The sequence below is a fragment of the Diplodia seriata genome (genome assembly GCF_021436955.1).
Source record: "Diplodia seriata strain FDS-637 chromosome Unknown scaffold_10, whole genome shotgun sequence".
Taxonomy (NCBI): domain Eukaryota; kingdom Fungi; phylum Ascomycota; class Dothideomycetes; order Botryosphaeriales; family Botryosphaeriaceae; genus Diplodia; species Diplodia seriata.
This window is the reverse complement of record NW_027117317.1, coordinates 1,725,748-1,743,780: the sequence shown is the minus strand read 5'-3', so window position 1 is coordinate 1,743,780 and position 18,033 is coordinate 1,725,748. Positions and strand designations below refer to the sequence as shown.

The 18,033-nt window shown below is 61.8% G+C and overlaps 5 protein-coding genes across 5 annotated transcripts; 2 read left to right on the top strand and 3 right to left on the bottom strand.

The window, feature by feature from the left end:
* Positions 1–252: 252 nt before the first annotated feature.
* On the bottom strand, positions 253–6,374 carry SLS55_009725 (Type I Iterative PKS; the record flags this gene model as incomplete). Its single annotated transcript, XM_066781120.1, has 2 exons — positions 253–6,168; positions 6,366–6,374. The coding sequence occupies 2 exons, from the start codon at positions 6,372–6,374 to the stop codon at positions 253–255; spliced, it is 5,925 nt and encodes a 1,974-aa protein (XP_066629066.1).
* Positions 6,375–7,504: 1,130 nt separating this feature from the next.
* On the top strand, positions 7,505–8,997 carry SLS55_009724 (uncharacterized protein; the record flags this gene model as incomplete). Its single annotated transcript, XM_066781119.1, has 2 exons — positions 7,505–7,570; positions 7,630–8,997. 2 exons carry the CDS (start codon positions 7,505–7,507, stop codon positions 8,995–8,997), a joined length of 1,434 nt encoding a protein of 477 aa, XP_066629065.1.
* Positions 8,998–9,437: 440 nt separating this feature from the next.
* SLS55_009723 (uncharacterized protein) lies at positions 9,438–10,916 on the bottom strand (the record flags this gene model as incomplete). The annotated part of the gene is made up of 2 exons (XM_066781118.1): positions 9,438–10,808; positions 10,911–10,916. 2 exons carry the CDS (start codon positions 10,914–10,916, stop codon positions 9,438–9,440), a joined length of 1,377 nt encoding a protein of 458 aa, XP_066629064.1.
* A 1,447-nt stretch (positions 10,917–12,363) lies between these two features.
* On the top strand, positions 12,364–14,618 carry SLS55_009722 (uncharacterized protein; the record flags this gene model as incomplete). The annotated part of the gene is made up of 2 exons (XM_066781117.1): positions 12,364–12,720; positions 12,897–14,618. 2 exons carry the CDS (start codon positions 12,364–12,366, stop codon positions 14,616–14,618), a joined length of 2,079 nt encoding a protein of 692 aa, XP_066629063.1.
* A 1,898-nt stretch (positions 14,619–16,516) lies between these two features.
* On the bottom strand, positions 16,517–17,261 carry SLS55_009721 (uncharacterized protein; the record flags this gene model as incomplete). The annotated part of the gene is made up of 2 exons (XM_066781116.1): positions 16,517–17,168; positions 17,257–17,261. The coding sequence occupies 2 exons, from the start codon at positions 17,259–17,261 to the stop codon at positions 16,517–16,519; spliced, it is 657 nt and encodes a 218-aa protein (XP_066629062.1).
* Between the last annotated feature and the right edge of the window lie 772 nt (positions 17,262–18,033).

Sequence of the window (18,033 nt, the reverse complement as noted above, 5' to 3'; positions counted from 1 at the left end):
TGGTGCCGATGACGATGTCGAAGGGCCCCGCGGCGGAGAGGGCGGGCGGCGGCGCGTGCTCCATGTTCCACGTCTGGAAGCGCAGCCATGGGTACTGGTCTGCGAATTTCTTGAGAGCGTGGTTGACGAGCGTGGGTGAGATATCGGTGAAGGTGTAGGATACGGGGCGACCCAGCTTCTGGAGCGTTTGGACGAGTTTTCTGGTGGTTCCGCCGACTGTGTAGCAGCGTTAGTGAGCGAACAAAGTTGTCTTCATGTACACTTACAGCCTGCTCCAACCTCGAGAATCCTGACCGTGCTGGTGGCCTTGCTACTAGAGACGGCATTGGCGACCGTGTCCACCAGCATACCGGTTGCGGTGGCCAACATGGGAGAATTGAGATAGAAGTCTTCCAAAATAGCCTGCGACTGCCGCGTCTTGAACAGCAGGCCTACCGGGTCCTGCTTCCCGGCCAAGCACCGTGCCAGCTGCGATCCCGTCAAGTCCATCAGCGTGAAGTCACAGCGGTACGCGGGGAAATCCCTCTGCAGCCGCGCCAGAAGCTCCGCCGAACCGCTCTTCGGACACTCGGCGTCTCCCCTCACGCGCTCCGCCTCGCCCTTCGTCTCCACCAATCCGTGCTTCTCCAGGATTATCCACACGCGCTGCATGAGCCGGTCGTACGCGTGCTTCGACTTGTACCGCACCGCCGGCAGCAGCTGGCCCTTCTCCATCGACCTCAAATCAACACCGAGCTCGGCGAGCGCCTCAACCATGTACGCCAGCATGAGTTCGTCCTGGGCGGGAGCGACGGCCGTTTCGAAAGCCTCGAAGCCACATTCTGCCGCCTTGGCGGGATAGGTCCTCTCGCTGGCCACTAGAGCGTCGAACGGGCTGCCCAAGTCAGCTGGAACGGCAACACTCTCGTATGGGACCGTGCTCGAAGTGGTAGACGTACTGACGGGGGCGGAGGAGGGAACGGAAGCGCTGACGGCGGCGCCTCCGCAGCTCGTAATTGTCTCCGCGATGGAAAGGTCGAGCAGGTTGTCGTCCAGGTCGGCTCCGAATGCGTCTTCCAGCTCGCCCTTGAGCTCTACCGCCGCCAGCGAATCGACGCCGAGGTCGCGAAGCGTCTCTTCATCGCGCATGGACGAGACGGCGGCACCGCACGCGTCCGATATAATCTGGAGGACGCGCGGGCGGATCGTGGCGTCCCCGCCGGAAACCTGCACTGCGGCCTGGACCGCAGGCGCGGCTGCCAATGACGATGAGGAGGGGGTCGCCGAGGACGAGGGTGCCGCCGCCGCCATGCCAGCGTTGTTGCCAATGCCCAAGTACGCAACAATCTCGGCGATGGTCGAGTCCAGATGCACCACGTTCTCATCCACCTCGACCGCAAAAGCCTCCTCGATCTCGCTCTTCAGCTCCACCGCCGCCAGCGAGTCCACTCCAAGATCACGCAGCGTTTCGCTATCTCTGATATCCGCAACGGGGGCGCCGCACGCATCCGCCACAATCTTCAGCAAGCGATCGCGCCCGGGCCCCGTGCCCACACTCTGCACAACATCCACAATTGGAAGCATCTCGGCCACGGGCGGCGGCGCCGGCCCAGCAGCCCTGGCCTTCGTCCTCGGTTTCGGCTCCAAGGTCAAGCACAACCTCGCCAGAGCGCCCAGATCGCAGCCCAGCAGATCCGGGGCCGCGATGTCCTTGCCGAACTGCTGACTCAAGTCCTCGGCGAACTCGACGGCGGCGAGGGAATCGACGCCCAGGTCGGCCATGGTGGAGTTGGCCGCGATGGCATCAGCCGCGGCGCCCGTGTACGTGGCGATGATCTTGCGGAGGCTGCTATCATCGAGCTCGCCGGGCGGGGTCGCGATGACGTCCTCGCCGCCGTCGTCTGAAGAGGCGGAAGAGGACACGAGCTGGGGCACGGCTTGGGCGCTGGGGACTGCGGGCTGCTGCGGCGCGGCAGGGCGGCGCGGGGGGGCAGCAGCGGGAGAAGGAGAGGAAGACGGGTTCGCCGAGTCGAGGAGCTTCTCCAGGGTCGCGATGGGCAGGCGGGTGAACTTGACGTCCATGATGGCCGCGGCGACGTCGCCCGCAGGCGTCAAGACGAAGACGTCACCGGAAGCAGTCGTATCCCCAGTCGACCGGAACGCAGCGTACACCGTCCACGCCGTGCCGCCCTGCAGGAAATCGCACGCCGCGGACAGCGCGGCGCTCTCGACGCCCGTGGCGACGAAGACGTGGTTGGCGATGCAGGCGTCGCTGCTGTTGATCAGCAGGCCGACGACCTGGATGAAGGTGTCGAGGGAGACGGTGTCGCAGGGCCCGACGGCCGAGCTCTCGTCGGGAGCCACGTGCGGGGAGGGCACCTGGATGCGGGCGATGGCGCGCGTGCCGTGCATGGTGATGGACTGGATGCCGCGCAGCAGCGGCGCATAGGTGACGACCTGCGAGAACAGGCCGTACGCCCGCTTCGACAGCAGCGTCTCGGCGTCGGGCGCGTTTGCTATATCGGCCACGCGCTCCGACACCAGGTGCTGGTAACCCTGCAGCCGGGGCGGCTTGCCCAGACGCACCTTTCCCCGGCCGTGGGTGGAGACGCGCTGCCTGGGATCGGCTTTGGCGACGCTGCGCAGCTGGAAGCTCCAGGCGCCGGCTTCGACGTCTTGCAGGACGACCGTCACGTCGCGGCTCGCGTCGACGCCCAGGGGCTGTTCGAAACTGAGGTCCTCGAAGGACAGGGCGCCGGCGAAGCGCGGGCCCAGGTGCTGCTGCAGCGCCATGACGGCGCACTCCATGTACATGGAAGCCGGGCACAGCGGGCGGCTGCGGACGGCATGGCCCGACACGATCTCGCGGAAGCGCGTCGAGCAGACGTTGACGGTGAAGTCCATCCCGGGCCCGCGCGGCGTCACGAGCAGCGGGGGTTTCTCGACCGCAGGAGCAGCAGCAGCGGGCACCAGGTCTTTCGATGCCTTTTGCGCCGTCTCCAGCGCCTCGACGGCCCTGTCGACGTTCTTGACCCACGCCGACGATCGCGCGAACTCGTACGGCGGCAGCCACACGGGCGCCACGGCGACGCCCGCCTCGACCGGCCCGCCCAGCCACGGCCAGAACGACACGTCCAGTCCCTCCCGCCAGAGCGCGTTTGTGACGTCCGGCAGAACGCTCTCCGGCGCCTTGGCACCCGCGAAGCGCATGCCGACGAAGAGGTGGTCGTCGGGCCGGGCAACCGCGCGCTTCGCCATGGAAACGATGGGGCTGTCGGTCCCCGCCTCGAGCCAGACACAGCGGGGCCCCAGGCGCGCCTCCACCCTACGGACGGCATCGGCGAAGTACACCGGCTCCCGCGCGTGCTGGGCGATGCGGGCCGGAGCGGGACGCTGCGATGCAGCACTGTCGGGAACACACATCTCCAGCGGGATGCGGGGCTCGACGAACGCCAGCGAGTCGGCCAGCGCCGCGAGCTCGGGCAGCAGCGGCTCCGTGAAGCGCGAGTGGAAGCCGTGGGTGACGTCGACGCGTTGGCAGCGCACGCCGGCGAAGTGATGGTCGGACGCGAGCACCTCCTCCGCCCTCGCGACCGCCGCAGCGGCGCCCACGACGACTTGGCTGGCGGGCGCGTTGTAGCAGGCCACTTCGAGCGACTCGCTCCCGACGGTGTCGATGAGGCGTTGGACGACGTCGCGCCCGGCGTGCACCGCCAGCATGCACCCGCGCTCCTCCCCCCACTTCGTCGCCATGAGCGCCGCGCGCGCCGCCACGACCTTCAGCCCGCTCTGCAGGCTCAGCGCGCCGGAAACCGCCAGCGCCGTCAGCTCGCCGAAGCTGTGCCCGACGACGGCGTCGACGCGCAGCCCGGCGTCCAGCCAGCAGCGCGCGCTGGCGTACTGCACCGCGAACGTGCCCGTCTGCAGCGCGATGATGCTGTCCAGCGGCTCCGTTTCGAACAGGGCGGGCAGGATGCTCGGGTAGCCCATGCCGACGAGGAGGCCGTCGCACTCGGCGATGTAGGCCTGGAGCCGCGGGCTGCTGTCGTACAGGGCGCGGGACAGCCCGATCGTTTGCTTGCTCTGCCCGCCGAACGCGAGGACGACCGGGCGCGGCGTGTCCTTTGTCGCTGCCGTGTCGACTACAGAGCGCGTGGTGCTCTGCAGAGCGGCACGGAAGCTGGGCAAGTCTGTTGCCGTTGCAGTGAACCGGTAGCGATGGCGCTGGCGCCGCTCGGCGAGGGTGAAGGCGACGTCGCCGAGGGACAGCTCCGGATGCTTGGCCAGATGGCGGTCCAGGGCGCCGCAGTACAGCTCCAGGGACTTCGTACTCGCCGCACTGACGACCACGGGCCAGACCTGCGTTGTCGTTGGTGTTGTTTTGTTTGCCGTGCTCCGCGGCAGCTCGACGCACAGCAGCGCCGCGTTGCTGCCCGCAGCGCCGTAGCTGTTAACACACGCAGCCCGCACGGGGGCGTCCCAGCGCTCGACCTGCCTGGCGACTGCCAGCCTGTCGGGCGCCAGGGCGGGGATCTTGGGGTTCAGTGTGCGGAAGCTGGCGAGCGGCGGGATGCGGCCCTGCTGCAACATGGCCAGCACCTTCAGCAAACTGGCCACGCCCGCCGCCGTCTCGCAGTGGCCGATGTTGCCCTTGAGCGAGCCGACGTGCAGGCCCACCGCCTGCCGATCGCCCGCCTGGCAGAAGACGTCGCGCACCGAGGCCATCTCCAGCGGGTCGCCCGCCTGCGTGCCGGTGCCGTGGCACTCGACGTACGACACGTGCTCGGCCTTCATGCCCGCCTGCTTGAGGATGCGGCGGTACAGCGCGACCTGCGCGGCCGAGTGCGGCACCGTGATGGACGGCGACAGCCCGCCCTGGTTGGTGGCGACGCCGGGGATGACGCCCAGCACGTCGTCGCCGTCGGCCAGCGCGTGCCGCAGCGACTTGAGCACCACGAGCCCGGCCCCGTCGGCGCGGCAGTAGCCGTCGGCGTTGGCGTCGAAGGGCTTGCACTGGCCCGTCGGCGAGAGGAAGCCGGCTTTCCCCAGGTCCAGGAAGTTGTGCACGCCGCTCATGACGTTGACGCCGCCGGCCAGCGCCATGCTGCACTCGCCGCCCGCGATGGCCCGGCACGCGCGGTGGATGGCCACCAGCGACGCCGAGCACGCCGTGTCGATGACCTCGGCCGGCCCGCTCCACCCGAAGTGGTAGCTGATGCGCCCGCACAGGAATGCGCGGATCGTGCCCGTTGATGTGTACGCCGTCGGTGCGTGTGCTGATGTGTTGTCCAGGTACTCGTTGAACGAGGCGCCGATGAAGCAGCCCACGTCGTCGCCCGCGGCTCGCCGGTGCGTGCGCAGGTAGCCGGCGCTGTCCATGGCCTGGTACGCCAGCTCGAGCAGGATGCGCTGCTGCGGGTCCATGTACGCCGCCTCCTTGGGGTTGGTGCGGAAGAAGGCGTGGTCGAAGCCGTCCACGTCGTCGACGAAGTTGCCGAAGAAGGTGCGCTTGCTCGTGAACTTGCGGTCTTGCGACGCCCGGAAGCTGGCCGCCAGCGGGATGCGGTCCGGCCGGATCTCCTCGGCCTTGGACGTGCCGGCTGCCATCAGCTCCCAGAGCTCTTCGAGACTGCTGGCCCCGGGCAGGCGGCAGGCGGCGCCCACGATGGCGATGGCGTCCTCAGGCAGCCGGTAGTCCTTGAGTTCGGCCTCGCGGATGGTGCGGTGCACGTCGATCTTGGAGATCTTGAGCGCCGCCTGGTGGAATGGCGTCAGCGGGACGCAGTCGCCGATGCCGAACATGGCGAAGGTGTGGGCCTGGACGCCCGTGGCCTTCAGTGCCTGGGCCAGCTCGTTGAGAAGCGTCCACCACTCGCAACGCGACGCCAGGATCGTCCGGACCGCCTCGTGCGTGAGCGAGCAGTCCCGGAGCGGCCGGCCGGTGATGTTGGAGTAGACGGGCGCCTGCAGCTGGCTGCACGCGGGCAGCGTGAGGCTCTCGAACTCGTCGCACAGTTCGCAAAGCTCCTTGGCCAGCTCCGCGTTCTCCGGATTGTGCACCTTTCCCCGCAGGTGCATGCCCTGAACCAGCAGCCCGCGCTCGCGGGCATGGGCCGACACCCTCTCGAGAGTCGGGACCGGCCCGACTATGCTGATGGTCTTGGGGTCCGTCACCGCAGACACATATGCCTGCCGAAGCCAAAGTCAGTCAGTCCAGTCCGCGGCCTGCGTGTGCGTGCTTTACTTACCCCCGGGAAGCCCCTCACGATATCCTCTCCTTGCCCTTCGTGGCGCAGCCGCACGACGATGGTGGTCGGGCCGGGCAGGTTCTCGTCGTCGCCGAGCTCTCCGTACGCGCCCACGACGAGAGCGATCCGCATCGCCACGGCAGCCATGGCGACGACCTCATCCTCGTCCTTGGCGCACGCCACCGCGATGGCCGGCAACAGGCCCCCGCAGTACCCCTGCGCCCCGCCAACCTTGAGCCCGTCGAGGAACTCGGCGTGCGTCAGGCCGGCGAGCCGCAGGTACTGGAAGTACTGGCACGTCTGGATGACCACCAGCAGCGGCAGCGACAGGATGCCCGACATGGCATTGGCGACCGGTGCCGACGCGCCCGTCTCGACCCAGTCGTGCAGCGCCCGCAGGTATCGAGGGCCTTGGGCGAGGCCGGCGATGTCCGCCCGGCGCGCGGCGATGATGTCCCATGTCTCGCGCAGACGCTTGACGTCTTCGCCCAGCCGCCGTAGCTGTTCGTGTTCGGTGAGGAACCGTTGTAGTTGGTCGAGATAGTCCTTCTCCGGGGCTTTGCTCTGCGGGCAGAAGATTGCCACCGAGGACTTTTGGCGGAATTTGGAAGAGGACATGTTGATGGAATGATGCGCACACCGGAATGTTGAATGGTCCGCTGGACTGCAGCCAACCTGGTCTCCTGCGGTTGCGGTTCGTTATAAGCCCGCGCATGAGTCGGGGCACGAGTCGTTGTCCCTACAGGCCGGGCAATATGGACCGTTCGGGCATTGTTTCGGGCCTGCTTGCGACCGATCCCTCGGGCTGGAGGCGCAGAGGACGTTCCCATGTGCTACGGGCGTGTGGCTCCCACGCTCAGCGACTCTTTGGGTGTTCGTACAGCTCCTTCGCGCAGCTGATGGCTAGCGTGGATCTCTTTTTTGGTCATGCCATGGGTAGTTGAAGCCATCGTCCGGACGAGAATGTCGAATACCTACGTATTGTTTTTTTTTCTCTAAGAATAAGCTAACGTATAGTTACGCCATGTTCTGCTATTCTTCGCGCTAGCCATTGGCTGCGAGAGGGGGCTGTAATGGTAGAGGTCTTGCCACATCACAATGCCGAGCCTACCATAGGTATCGACACGGGCCCGGGATGGAATTCGGGAATTTTGCACCGTGTGGCTTCGAACTGTAATCGGCTACTTAAATAAAACCGGTTGTGTTCTACCAGAGATCAATAAAGGGGACCCAAACGGCCAACCGATCTTTTTTCCCGCTACGACCGCGCAGCTACAATGGACATTTTATCGTTTTCGAGCTTGGGGCAGACACTTACCACTGCTGCAGTGTTGGCAGCGGCCGTAAGCATTCCTCGAGGCAAGTATGCTCCCAGGATCCCGGCTAACGTTGTCGGCGATAGTACTACGTCCTATCGGCCATCTACTGCCTCTACTTCCACCCGCTCTCCAAGTTCCCGGGGCCGCGGACGGCGGCCTTCTCGCGGCTCCCGTTCTCGATTTCGGCAGCACGGGGCACGCAGTACAAATGGCTTGACGGGCTGCACGAGCGGTACGGGCCGGTGGTGCGGGTGGCGCCCAACGAGCTGACGACCATCTCGTCGGGGGCGTGGAAGGACCTGTACCTGCAGCGGCCGCAGCTGGCCAAGGACCCGCACCCGCAGACGCCGCCGCTGAACGGGGCCGACTCGCTCTTCACGGCGGACGGGGCGACGCACCAGCGGATGCGCAAGACGCTGCTGGGGGCGTTCAACGACCGGGCGCTGCGGGCGCAGGCGGGCACGATCGAGATGTACGCGGACCTGTTCGTGCAGCGGCTGCGGCGCGAGGCTTCGAAGAGCGCCGACGGCGTCGTCGACGTGGCCAAGTTCTTCGGGTACGCGGCGCTGGACATCATCTCGGACCTGGCGTACGGCGAGAGCTTCCACGGGCTGGCGGGCGACAACGAGCACGGCTGGATCATGGGCTTCTTCCTGGGCGCCAAGTTCGGGGCGGTGCGCAACAACCTCAGCTACTTCTACCCGCTCGACCGCGTCTTCGGCGCCGTGTTCCTGCGGCTGACGGCGGGCGTGCGCGCGCGCAACTGGGCGTACACGGCCGGGCTGGTGACGAAGCGGCTGGAGATGGGCGACCTGGGCGTGGACCGCGCCGACTTCGTGTCGCCCGTCATCGGCAACATCATCGGCAAAAGCGACGCGCCGCGCAAGGGCGGCACCGGCATCACGCGCGACGAGCTCAACACGCACTCGCTGGCCGTCACCATCGCCGGGTCGCAGCTGCCGACGGTGGCGCTGGCCACGGCGACGTACCTGCTGCTGCGCCACCCGGAGAAGCTGCAGGCGCTGCGCGACGAGATGCGGCAAGCCTTCGCGACCGAAGCCGACATCAGCGTCGCGTCGACGGCCGGGCTGCCCTATCTGCAGGCCGTGCTGGACGAGACGCTGCGCATCCACCACCCGACGCCCATCGCCCTGCCGCGCCTGATCCCGCCCGCAGGGCTGCAGGTCGACGGCCAATGGATTCCCGGAAACGTAAGTTGCAGCCGAGCCGTGCTATGGAGCCGCGTGCTGACAGAGATGCAGACGGTCATGGGCATGGCCATGCAGACGGCCCAGACGTCGGGGCGCAACTGGGTGGCGCCGCTCGAGTTCCACCCGGAGCGGCACCTGCCGCCGGGCCACGCCCTGCGCGACTCGCGCTTCGACCAGGACGACCGCGAGGCCTTCAAGCCCTTCTCCATCGGCACGCGCAACTGCCTGGGCGGCAAGTAAGTGGCTTCCCTTCCTCCGCTGAGCACCCATGCTGACACGGCGCCAGAGTGTTCCTTGCCGAAGCCAGGGTACTCCTCGCGCGCACCTTCTGGAGCTTCGAGCTGGCGCTCGCGCCCGACACGCCGTGCGACTGGATGGACCAGAAAGCCTACCTGGTGTTCGAGCCGAAGCCGGTTCGGGTTAGGCTTTCCGAGAAGGCTTAAACGGCCCGCAAAGCTTGACTCGGGACGGTTTCACCGCGGGGTAAAGCAAGCCGGGAGTTGCGCCGTGGGCCTAGTAGTTTCGCCGCTCTCGTATCTAGATCTATATATTTACTGTTGCTGTTGTGTCTCTGCTGCCGCACCGCACGACTCGCCGCGCGAACCAAAAGCAGCCAACCAGAGCGGCCACGCAATCAACATGCAGCCCGCGAGCCCCAATCACAGCCCCCGGCCCTATAGCTAGCGCCTCAGCAGCCGCCTGACCCCCGCGATCCTATCTCTCGTCGCCCGCACATCCACGCCACCACTAGGCGCACCACCGCCGCCGCCGTAACGCTCGTCCAGCACCGTCCTCAGCAGCCGCGGCGAGACCGCCTGCGGCAACAATCCTCCCGCGCCGACGTCCTCCTCATCTCCCCTGGCGGCCCCACCACCACCACCACCATTGGGCCCCCAATAATCGCCCGCGCCCTCGACTATCCTCGCCTCCCCCGGCAGCCCCAACACGCTCTCGATCTCGCCCAGCACGCACAGGCACATCTGCAGCAGCAACCGAGCCCCGAACACGCCGCCTTGGCCGCCGCCTTGGCCATTGCTGTTGTCGGCTGCGACGACGCACACCCCGCCGACCCACACGTCGGGAAATCCGGACGACTCGCTGCACCTCCTGCTTATCGTTGAATCCGGAGGGGTCGTGGCCGACGAAGACGACGACGACAGCCGCAGCAGCATCGCCTCGAGCAGCACGTCGTGCAGCTGCACGAGCCGCACGTACGGGATCAGCAGCTGGAACGCCGTCGCCATGTCGAGGTGCCCGTGCCCGTGCCGATCCTGCTGGTGCTGCTGGTGCTGCGACGAGAAGAGCGAGATGGTCGCCAGGTAGTCGTTGGAGCTGCGTAGCACGTCGCCCGCGAGCGCCCCGACGTCCGGGTTGTCGGCGCAGGCACCGCCGTCCTGGTGCGCGGCCAGCTGCGTGTACAGACGCAGGCCCAGGTCGGATAGGTGCTGCATCGCGCGCCGCCGGTCGACTGCGGCGGTGTGGGGCCGGGTGGGCACGCTACTACTGCTGGTGCTGCTGCTGATGCTGCTCGTGTGCGAGGGGGTGGAGGATGCGGTCGCGAAGGGGGGGAAGCTTCTGCTGCTGCTTGAGGGTGGCGTCAGGAGGGGGTCGGGCTGGTGCTGTTGGTGGTCGGCTGCGACTGATGCTGATGTGGAGTCGCTTTGGTGGTGGTGGTGCTCGCCGGGAGAAGGCACCGGGTCGTGGTAGAACAGGTCGAAGCCGTGTGCGTCCAGCATCGCGGCGTCCGTCTCCGTCATCGCCGGCGTCTCGGCGGCCAGCAGTAGCGTGTTGAAGTAGTCGTCGTCGAGGTAAATCTGCGGCTGCGGCTGCGGCTGCGGCTGCGTGTCCGTCGTCGTCGTCGTCGTCGTCGTCGTCGTGGTGCTCGCGCGTCGCGATGCTGGTGCGGGCGGCGGGGATTTGGGACTACGTGATGATCTTCTCCCATGCGCCGCCTTCGGCCGCCCGACCGGCCGCGATGCTGCGTAGTTGCACTCGGCGTCGGCTTTGCGGCAGCGGTCGCACCGCTTCGAGTTCGAGCCCAAGCCAGAGGCCTGCGCTGATTTGAGACACTTGAGCTTCTGCGTGCGGCAACGGGTGCAAGCCACTCTCTTCACCGCTTCCTGCGCGGAAGGGCTTGGTTGAACGGAACTGACATCCATTGGTTGAACGGAATTGACATCCATAGGTTGAATATGGCGAGGCTTGGTTGAATATGGCGAAGCTTTGGAGCTGACATGTCAAGTTGTAATGCGTTTAATATGAGCTCGCGTGGCGGTCGTGGTGCTGACTAGCATGCCGTTGAGGCGGCCGTCCTTATCTTCCCACGATTCAAGAGTAAGGCACAAGTAATGTTAGCGTGGTGTTTTGCAACAGGAGGCGAATGGTCGTGCCAATGGGAGCCCGGCTAATTGGTCGGGGCATTTCGTCGCCAATCTGATCTTCGGTCCACTGTTTCAACCGGGGAATCGTCTTGTCTATCATCTGGCCCGTGGCATATTCCGTCTCCCATGCCGCGTAAAGCCGGGGGCCAGAGACTCCCTCGTATCTGCCTCGTCCTCAGTGAAATCAGTGTTACCGCCCGCAGTAGTAATTATACCCGAGCCCGCATCCGCATCCGCAGCTATGAGCGAACGTGCACCGAACCTGCGCCACCCCCGCACCCTAGTTCATACCTCGTATCCCAAGCTCTGAGGGTACTGCGCGGTTTGCATTTGCCTGTATCATACATGAGGGACGAGACCACGGCAAGTGACAAAAGAAATTGCACCGCCGTGTTTACCTTACACAAACACTTCATTACTAAGTTGGTGTAGGTAGTTGAATATAAGATCCGGACCTAAATTTACTTTTAAAATTTATATTGACGTCCGGATTTTAAATGTATATTTACGTCCGGATCTTATATGCAACTTCCCACCCGGTGAGATTTTTTTTTTGTAAGGTAGATATGGTAGGCAATTTCTTTTGTCACCGGCGTGAGACCAGTTCAAAGGCTATCTATAGATTCTTTAGATGCACACGGAACTTTTCGTGCGAGGAGATCGGGAAGTTGGGCGATGCCGTTAATGCTCATAAATCGGTGCTCATTCTACTCACGCAGGTTAAGAGGTAGTCAGCGACAAGTGCGAGAGATGCTACAGCTTTCTATCCTATAAGAACCTGGACAGAGAAGCTCTCCATTCCGACATTCTATATCTGAATTATGATTGATCCAGACTTGCCCTATCAGCTTCTTCAGTAGCGCAAAAACGAATGGCAAGACATAAGAGTTCGACTACAATTAGCATATCATTAGGACCTCCAGTTCGTAATAATTGGTATCTTAGCGCTAGCCATTGGCTGCAAAAGGTGGTGTACTTGCATTTGATAAACTGGCTGGAGATGGCTTGAATGAGAATACGTTACCGCTGGGACGAAAGATTATCTGCGTTGGCAGCAGTGGTAGGCAGCAGCAGCCAAGGATGCGCTTGACGTCACAGGAAGATAAGCAAGCTAGGCCAGGGATGGCTTGACCGAGGAATTAGTGGCCGGGGGTTGGTCGGGGACTACAAAACCCCGAGACAACGCACTCTCAAAGACCCTCTCGGACAACCACTCTATGCAACCATGTCGGCGGTGTGGCCCACGCCCGAGCAGGATAGCCCAGCCGCGTCTTCCCCGTCATCTCAACCGCGAAAGCCTGCACGGGTGCTTGCGTGCGTGCTCTGTCAGCAGCGCAAGATCAAGTGCAACCGCAAGTTTCCCTGCACCAACTGCGTCAGGTCCAAAGCATCGTGCGTCCCAGCAACTGTTAATCCTGGTCGGAGAAAGCGCAGGTTTCCCGAGCGAGAACTGTTGGATCGTCTCAGAGAATACGAAGACCTGCTTCGTCGAAACAATGTGGAATTCGAGCCGCTCCATCGAGAGGAGAATGTGTCTCCCAACACCATCCCTTCCGATGAGCAGATGGCCGAAGCTGCCGAGGTAGAGCAGCCGTCCGTTTCAAAGCCTGAAAAAGTATACGAGGCGAAGTACGTGCACGCAACAAAGCCAATCTCCACATGACTGATTCTTCCAGGAATTTCTGGCACGCCATGAGCCAAGGAGTATACTTCCCAGCGTCCATTCGAAGCTCCACGGCGCTGACAAGCTAACAACAGTTCCGAGACCCCGACAACGATAGTGACTCCTCGCAGGATGATGTGCGTGAGGGTGTGGTGAGGAGCGCGTGGGATCTGTTGTACACAAAGACGGACCACCTCTTGCTCGGCTCCCGCAAGACGCCAGTCGACATCTCCACTCTGCACCCCGAGCCGGTGCACATCTTCCGCCTCTGGCAGATATACTTGGACAATGTCAACCCGTTGCTCAAAGTCACGCACGCTCCCAGCCTGCAGGGACGCATCATAGAAGCAGCCGGCAATGTCTCGCGCACCAACGCCGCCTTGGAGGCGCTCATGTTCAGCATCTACTGCGTCTCCGTCCAGAGCCTTAGCGATGACGACTGCCAGGCCATCTTCAGCTCCCCAAAGCAAGATGTCCTGGCAGCACACCACTTCGGCTGCGAGCAAGCGCTGCTAAACTGTGGGTTTCTCCGCACCGGGAATCGCGACTGTCTCACCGCACTGTTTCTCTACCTTGTCTCGGTCGGCCCCAGGACTGACCCGCGATCGCTCTCCTCGATGCTTGGCGTGGCTATTCGCATTGCGCAACGCATGGGCATCGACAGCGAGTCGGCCAATGCCAGATGTTCCGCTCTCGAGGCGGAGATACGCCGCCGGCTTTGGTGGGCACTCGTCCTCTTCGACACGCGCATAGGCGAGCTGGCCAACTACAGATCCGTAACGCTGGGGCCGACCTGGGACTGTAACATCCCTCTCAACGTGAACGACTCGGACCTCTGGACGGAGATGAGAGAGCCGCCGACTCCTGCCCAAGCCAAGTGCACCGACACGCTCTTTGCCGCGGTGCGCAGTGAGATGGGCGAGTTCCTCCGCCACGCTGCTGTCCACCTTGACTTCACCACTCCGGCCTTGAAATCCGTCGCCAAAGACGTAGAAGAGGAGGGCGGGCTGGACGGCCTCGAGCGGCGACTCAACGAAAAGTATCTCCGCTTCTGCGATCCCGAGAACCCCCTTCACTTCATGGCCATCTGGACAGCACGAGTATTCCTCGCTCGATACCGTCTCGTCGAGCACAACTCGAAGGCTTCCATCCCCTCGACGCAGTTGACCGAGGCGCAGCGCAACGCCGCTCTCTCGCACGCGCTGGCCATGCTGGACGGCGACACCAAGATCATGACCTCGCCCCTGACCGCGGGCTACCGCTGGCTCTTCCAGTTCCACTTCCCCTTCCCCGCCTACGTCCACGTCGTGCAAGAGCTCAAGCGCCGGCCCGTCGGCTCGCACGCCGAGCGCGCGTGGCAAGTCATGTGCGCGCACTACGACTCCCGCTTCGCCTTCTCGCCACTCACGGCGGACGAGAATCCTTTGTTCGAAATCTTCGCCGGCATGGTGCTGCAGGCGTGGGAGCCTCGCGAGGCGGCGCTGCGGGAAGCGGGGACCCCGTTGACGCCGCCGAGGATCGTGGTCCGCTTCCGGCAGAAGATGGCCGAGATGGCGGCCGACGTGCAAGATGCGGAACAGCAGCAGCAGCAGCAGCGTCACCCGGCTTCGGCCGTGGACATGGTCGGCTTGATGCCGGTAGACTTTGGTGCCAACGGCCTGTTTTACGGCGTGGAAGGACAAGGCGGCGGTGCAGAAATGAGTCTGGGCGGATTTCCCAACCCTGGTCCGCCCGGACAGTTTCCGTTGGATATGGGTGTGAATCAGTGGAACTGGGCTGCTATGGATTGGAGTTTTGGCAGCCACCGCGGCGGGTGAGGCTGGCGAGGTGTTGAGTGCGCGAGCTGTTCATATTTGGTGTTACTGGTCAGGCTAGTGACACAAGATGCAGCCCCGGCTTGCAAGCACTGATAAATGCATCTGGCCGACAGATTCGAAGAGTAGGATTGGGCGAGCTCTGTCCCATTCGAGTACACGATAGCAGTCGATGAGGAGAAGAAATTCGATGTTACCAATCATTTGTGTGTACATATATACCATCGTGCAATTCTGCTATATTGCCCTATTATTCCCTACACAGCATACCATCACAGTTAGCCAGATAGGCGGTTTGGATATGCAGAGCGATGGCAACCTGTAAGAGTTCTTGCATTGATATTTGGGAAAGTAGAGTATGAAAGGAAGTAGCATTCCGCGCTGTTTGCTGAAGCGTTACAAACCAATCAAGCTCAACCAACAAGCAGACTACGCATCTTTTAAATATCTTGCTTCACAGTTTGCGGCAAGCTTGTCATTGTAGTAGACCCTGAAGTCCACCTTTGCCCCTCCCATTTTTAGCACCAGGTTGAAGATGGCGTCTCTGTATCTCTTCCCGTTGGCCTTGCCCGTGTAAATTTTTTCCATGGACAACTGGTTGCGGGGGATGGCGTAGGAAACGGAGCAGAATTTGATGACGGCTGTTTTGGAGGCGCAATGTTAACTGCTGAGTTTGTAGGAAGTAGGAAACACTTGGAAACTTACAGCTGTCTTGCCGCTTAGAGGGAATGTCTTTGCCACAGATGTAAAGACACCTTGTGAAGGTTAGACGTTCACAGTCCCGGCACCCTACATCAACTGTCTCATACAGAGACAGTTTCAGCACCTGACCATCCTTTATTTTCTGACCCTGTGAACGAAGTGAGTGGCGAGCGACAAAAGGCCAAGCTCATGTAAGTCTTACCCTTTTCAGAAGCCACCTCATTTGGTTTCTTGCGCGGTATACGCCTTCTGCTTGGTCAAAGTATCGATCATGCTCATCATGGATGGACGCGTCCCAAAGGCAGGACAAGGCCACCCCATAGCTGTAGCGCGACAAGCGCGAAACAACAGTCTTGTTGGTGCGGTCAGGACAGACGGCGACGGCATCGGCATTCTCGAGGCCCCATTCGGTTGCGCCACGGCATATTGCAGACCACCTGTGGCAATTAGCGATCGGTGAACCAGTTGCTTCACACGAGCGGGCTTACGCGTTCGTACTCTGCAGCACACGGATTTCAGACGCCTTCTGCGCGGCAGAGATGTGGTTGAAGAGATACTTGCTGCTGCCGAATCCTCCGACAAGCAGCACAGCCTGGCGACGCATGTCAGCATTTGAAACTCACGATACGCCGTCTGTGCTGTTACCTTGACCTTTGAGCCATGCTCGCCGACTGAGTCAATCTGCCTCTCTACCAGGGTCTGGACTTGGTTGCAAACGTGGTCGAAGATGGTCTTGAGCATCGACCTACGCCATCGGTCAACTGGTATTTCTCGAGCGAAAGAGGATGACTTACACCTTTAACGTTATGGTATCGTCGTCAATGCCGTTCATGGAGTCGTCTCCGGAACCTTTCAGGTCGACCGTGTAGAGGGCATTCTCACCCGTAAACACTCTCTTCACGCCGTATTCAAACTCTCTCATCATGTTCGTCTTGGCCTTTTGACTGAACTGCGTACGATACCGTTCGGGCCCAATGATGGTGGCAATGTACCTCTCAAACGCTCGGTCCAGGAACACAGACCCACAGAGGTCACCTGCAGCATGTCAACGCACGTCGGATTCGACAGAGCGGAACCACGATACCATCACCGATAGCGCTCTCCTCAATCTGCAAAGGACTGAGACTCTTGATTTTGTAGCTTATGAGGTCCTTGGATGCTGTCGATCAGCAACCTGCAGAGGTACTCAGGAGCGAGACTTACCACGGTGCCACCGCCTGCATCACAGACAACGAAAGAATCGCCAACCTGAGGGCTGTCACTAACTCGACACTGAAAAAGCGTCGACATTTGCTTACCTCGAGACCTTCTTCAGCTGCCTTATCCTTCAGCACGGCGATAGCTGCGGCTTCCGGCTCTGTGACGAGGGTGATGTCGGCGGGGAATCCCGCAGCCTTGGCTGCCCGCAGAGTCTTCTCCTTGGCCGCTGCAGACCAGATGGCCGGGACCGTCAACACCACCTTCAGCGCGTAGATGTCTTCCCAGTCTTGTCCTTGGTGCCGACGAAGATCATCCTTGGTGTACTTCCAGATCAAGCTTAAGTAATCGGCGGTCAGGTCTTCTGGAGGCTTTCCGATCGAGTTGAGGAGTTTCATCGAGGCTTGCACCTCCTCTACCGCATTCCTGTACTTGTTATCTGGCTCAAGCAGCACCTTGAACCACTTGAGGGTCGAGTCACCCGGAGTATTGGCGTAGCCCCACCGATCCAGCTTCCCGTCGCCGCCGTAGGATACGGTGGTTGGAACTTTGTCGGCCGTGGCATTTTGGGCGTGCGGATTGGGCCAGTCGTTGATGACCCGGACCTTGTGTCCTCCGGCTTTGGTCTTGACTGCCCACGAAACTCCGGAATGGCTGCAGAGAGCGTTAGTCTTGCTGGATCTCCGGTCTGCTTTCGAATGCTTACGTCGTTCCGAAGTCTATGCCTACTACGATCTGGGACAACATTTTGGATCCTAAAGTAGAGCAACGTTGAAGAAGTTTACAATACGTTACTGACAATACCTCCTACCAACATGGATATATATATATTTGCCACGTAGTAGTGCGGTTCCAGATCGTGACTACAAAGCCGCGAGGACGACGGAACCATGTAACAGTAGTTTTAATGGCCATGATCCGAAGCCGAACCAGACCCTAAACTGCTTCGACGATTTCAATCCTCGATGGAAGAGACAGCGGCACTGGGTGCCAACCAATCAGGGCTTATCTCCATGATAATCTTCGCTCTCTCCGTCAAGTTTGAGCCATCCCTTGCTTACCAGCAACGGCAGTGAAATCGTTAGCTGTCATCGAGCCCTTCAGCAAGCCTTGGAAACACGAAGCGTGGCGGCTTGGCGAAGCTTTTCTACTAGGTCATCAGCTACGCCTGGAGCTGGGGTCATGCGGACTATTTCCACTGAAACCACGAACCCTGGAAATTCTGCTGGACTACTTGAGATCATCGTGATCTTGACGACATGACTACTGTGTTGAATCACCGGGAAGTGACGCGACCCTTCTAGTCTCACGACTGCATTTGGTTAGAGCGTGTTGAAGCCGTCATTCAGCTGCACCCGAAAGCTGATGTCCCTCACTAGCCATAGCTGTCACGTGCTCTACCAAAGTCCTTGTATGGCAATGTTGATTTCCTAATTCTGATGATGCAAGTAGATGCGTACATCACATCCGTATCGCAGACAGGCAGCCCCAGAATACTTTTTTCCGTCCAAATCCTCTT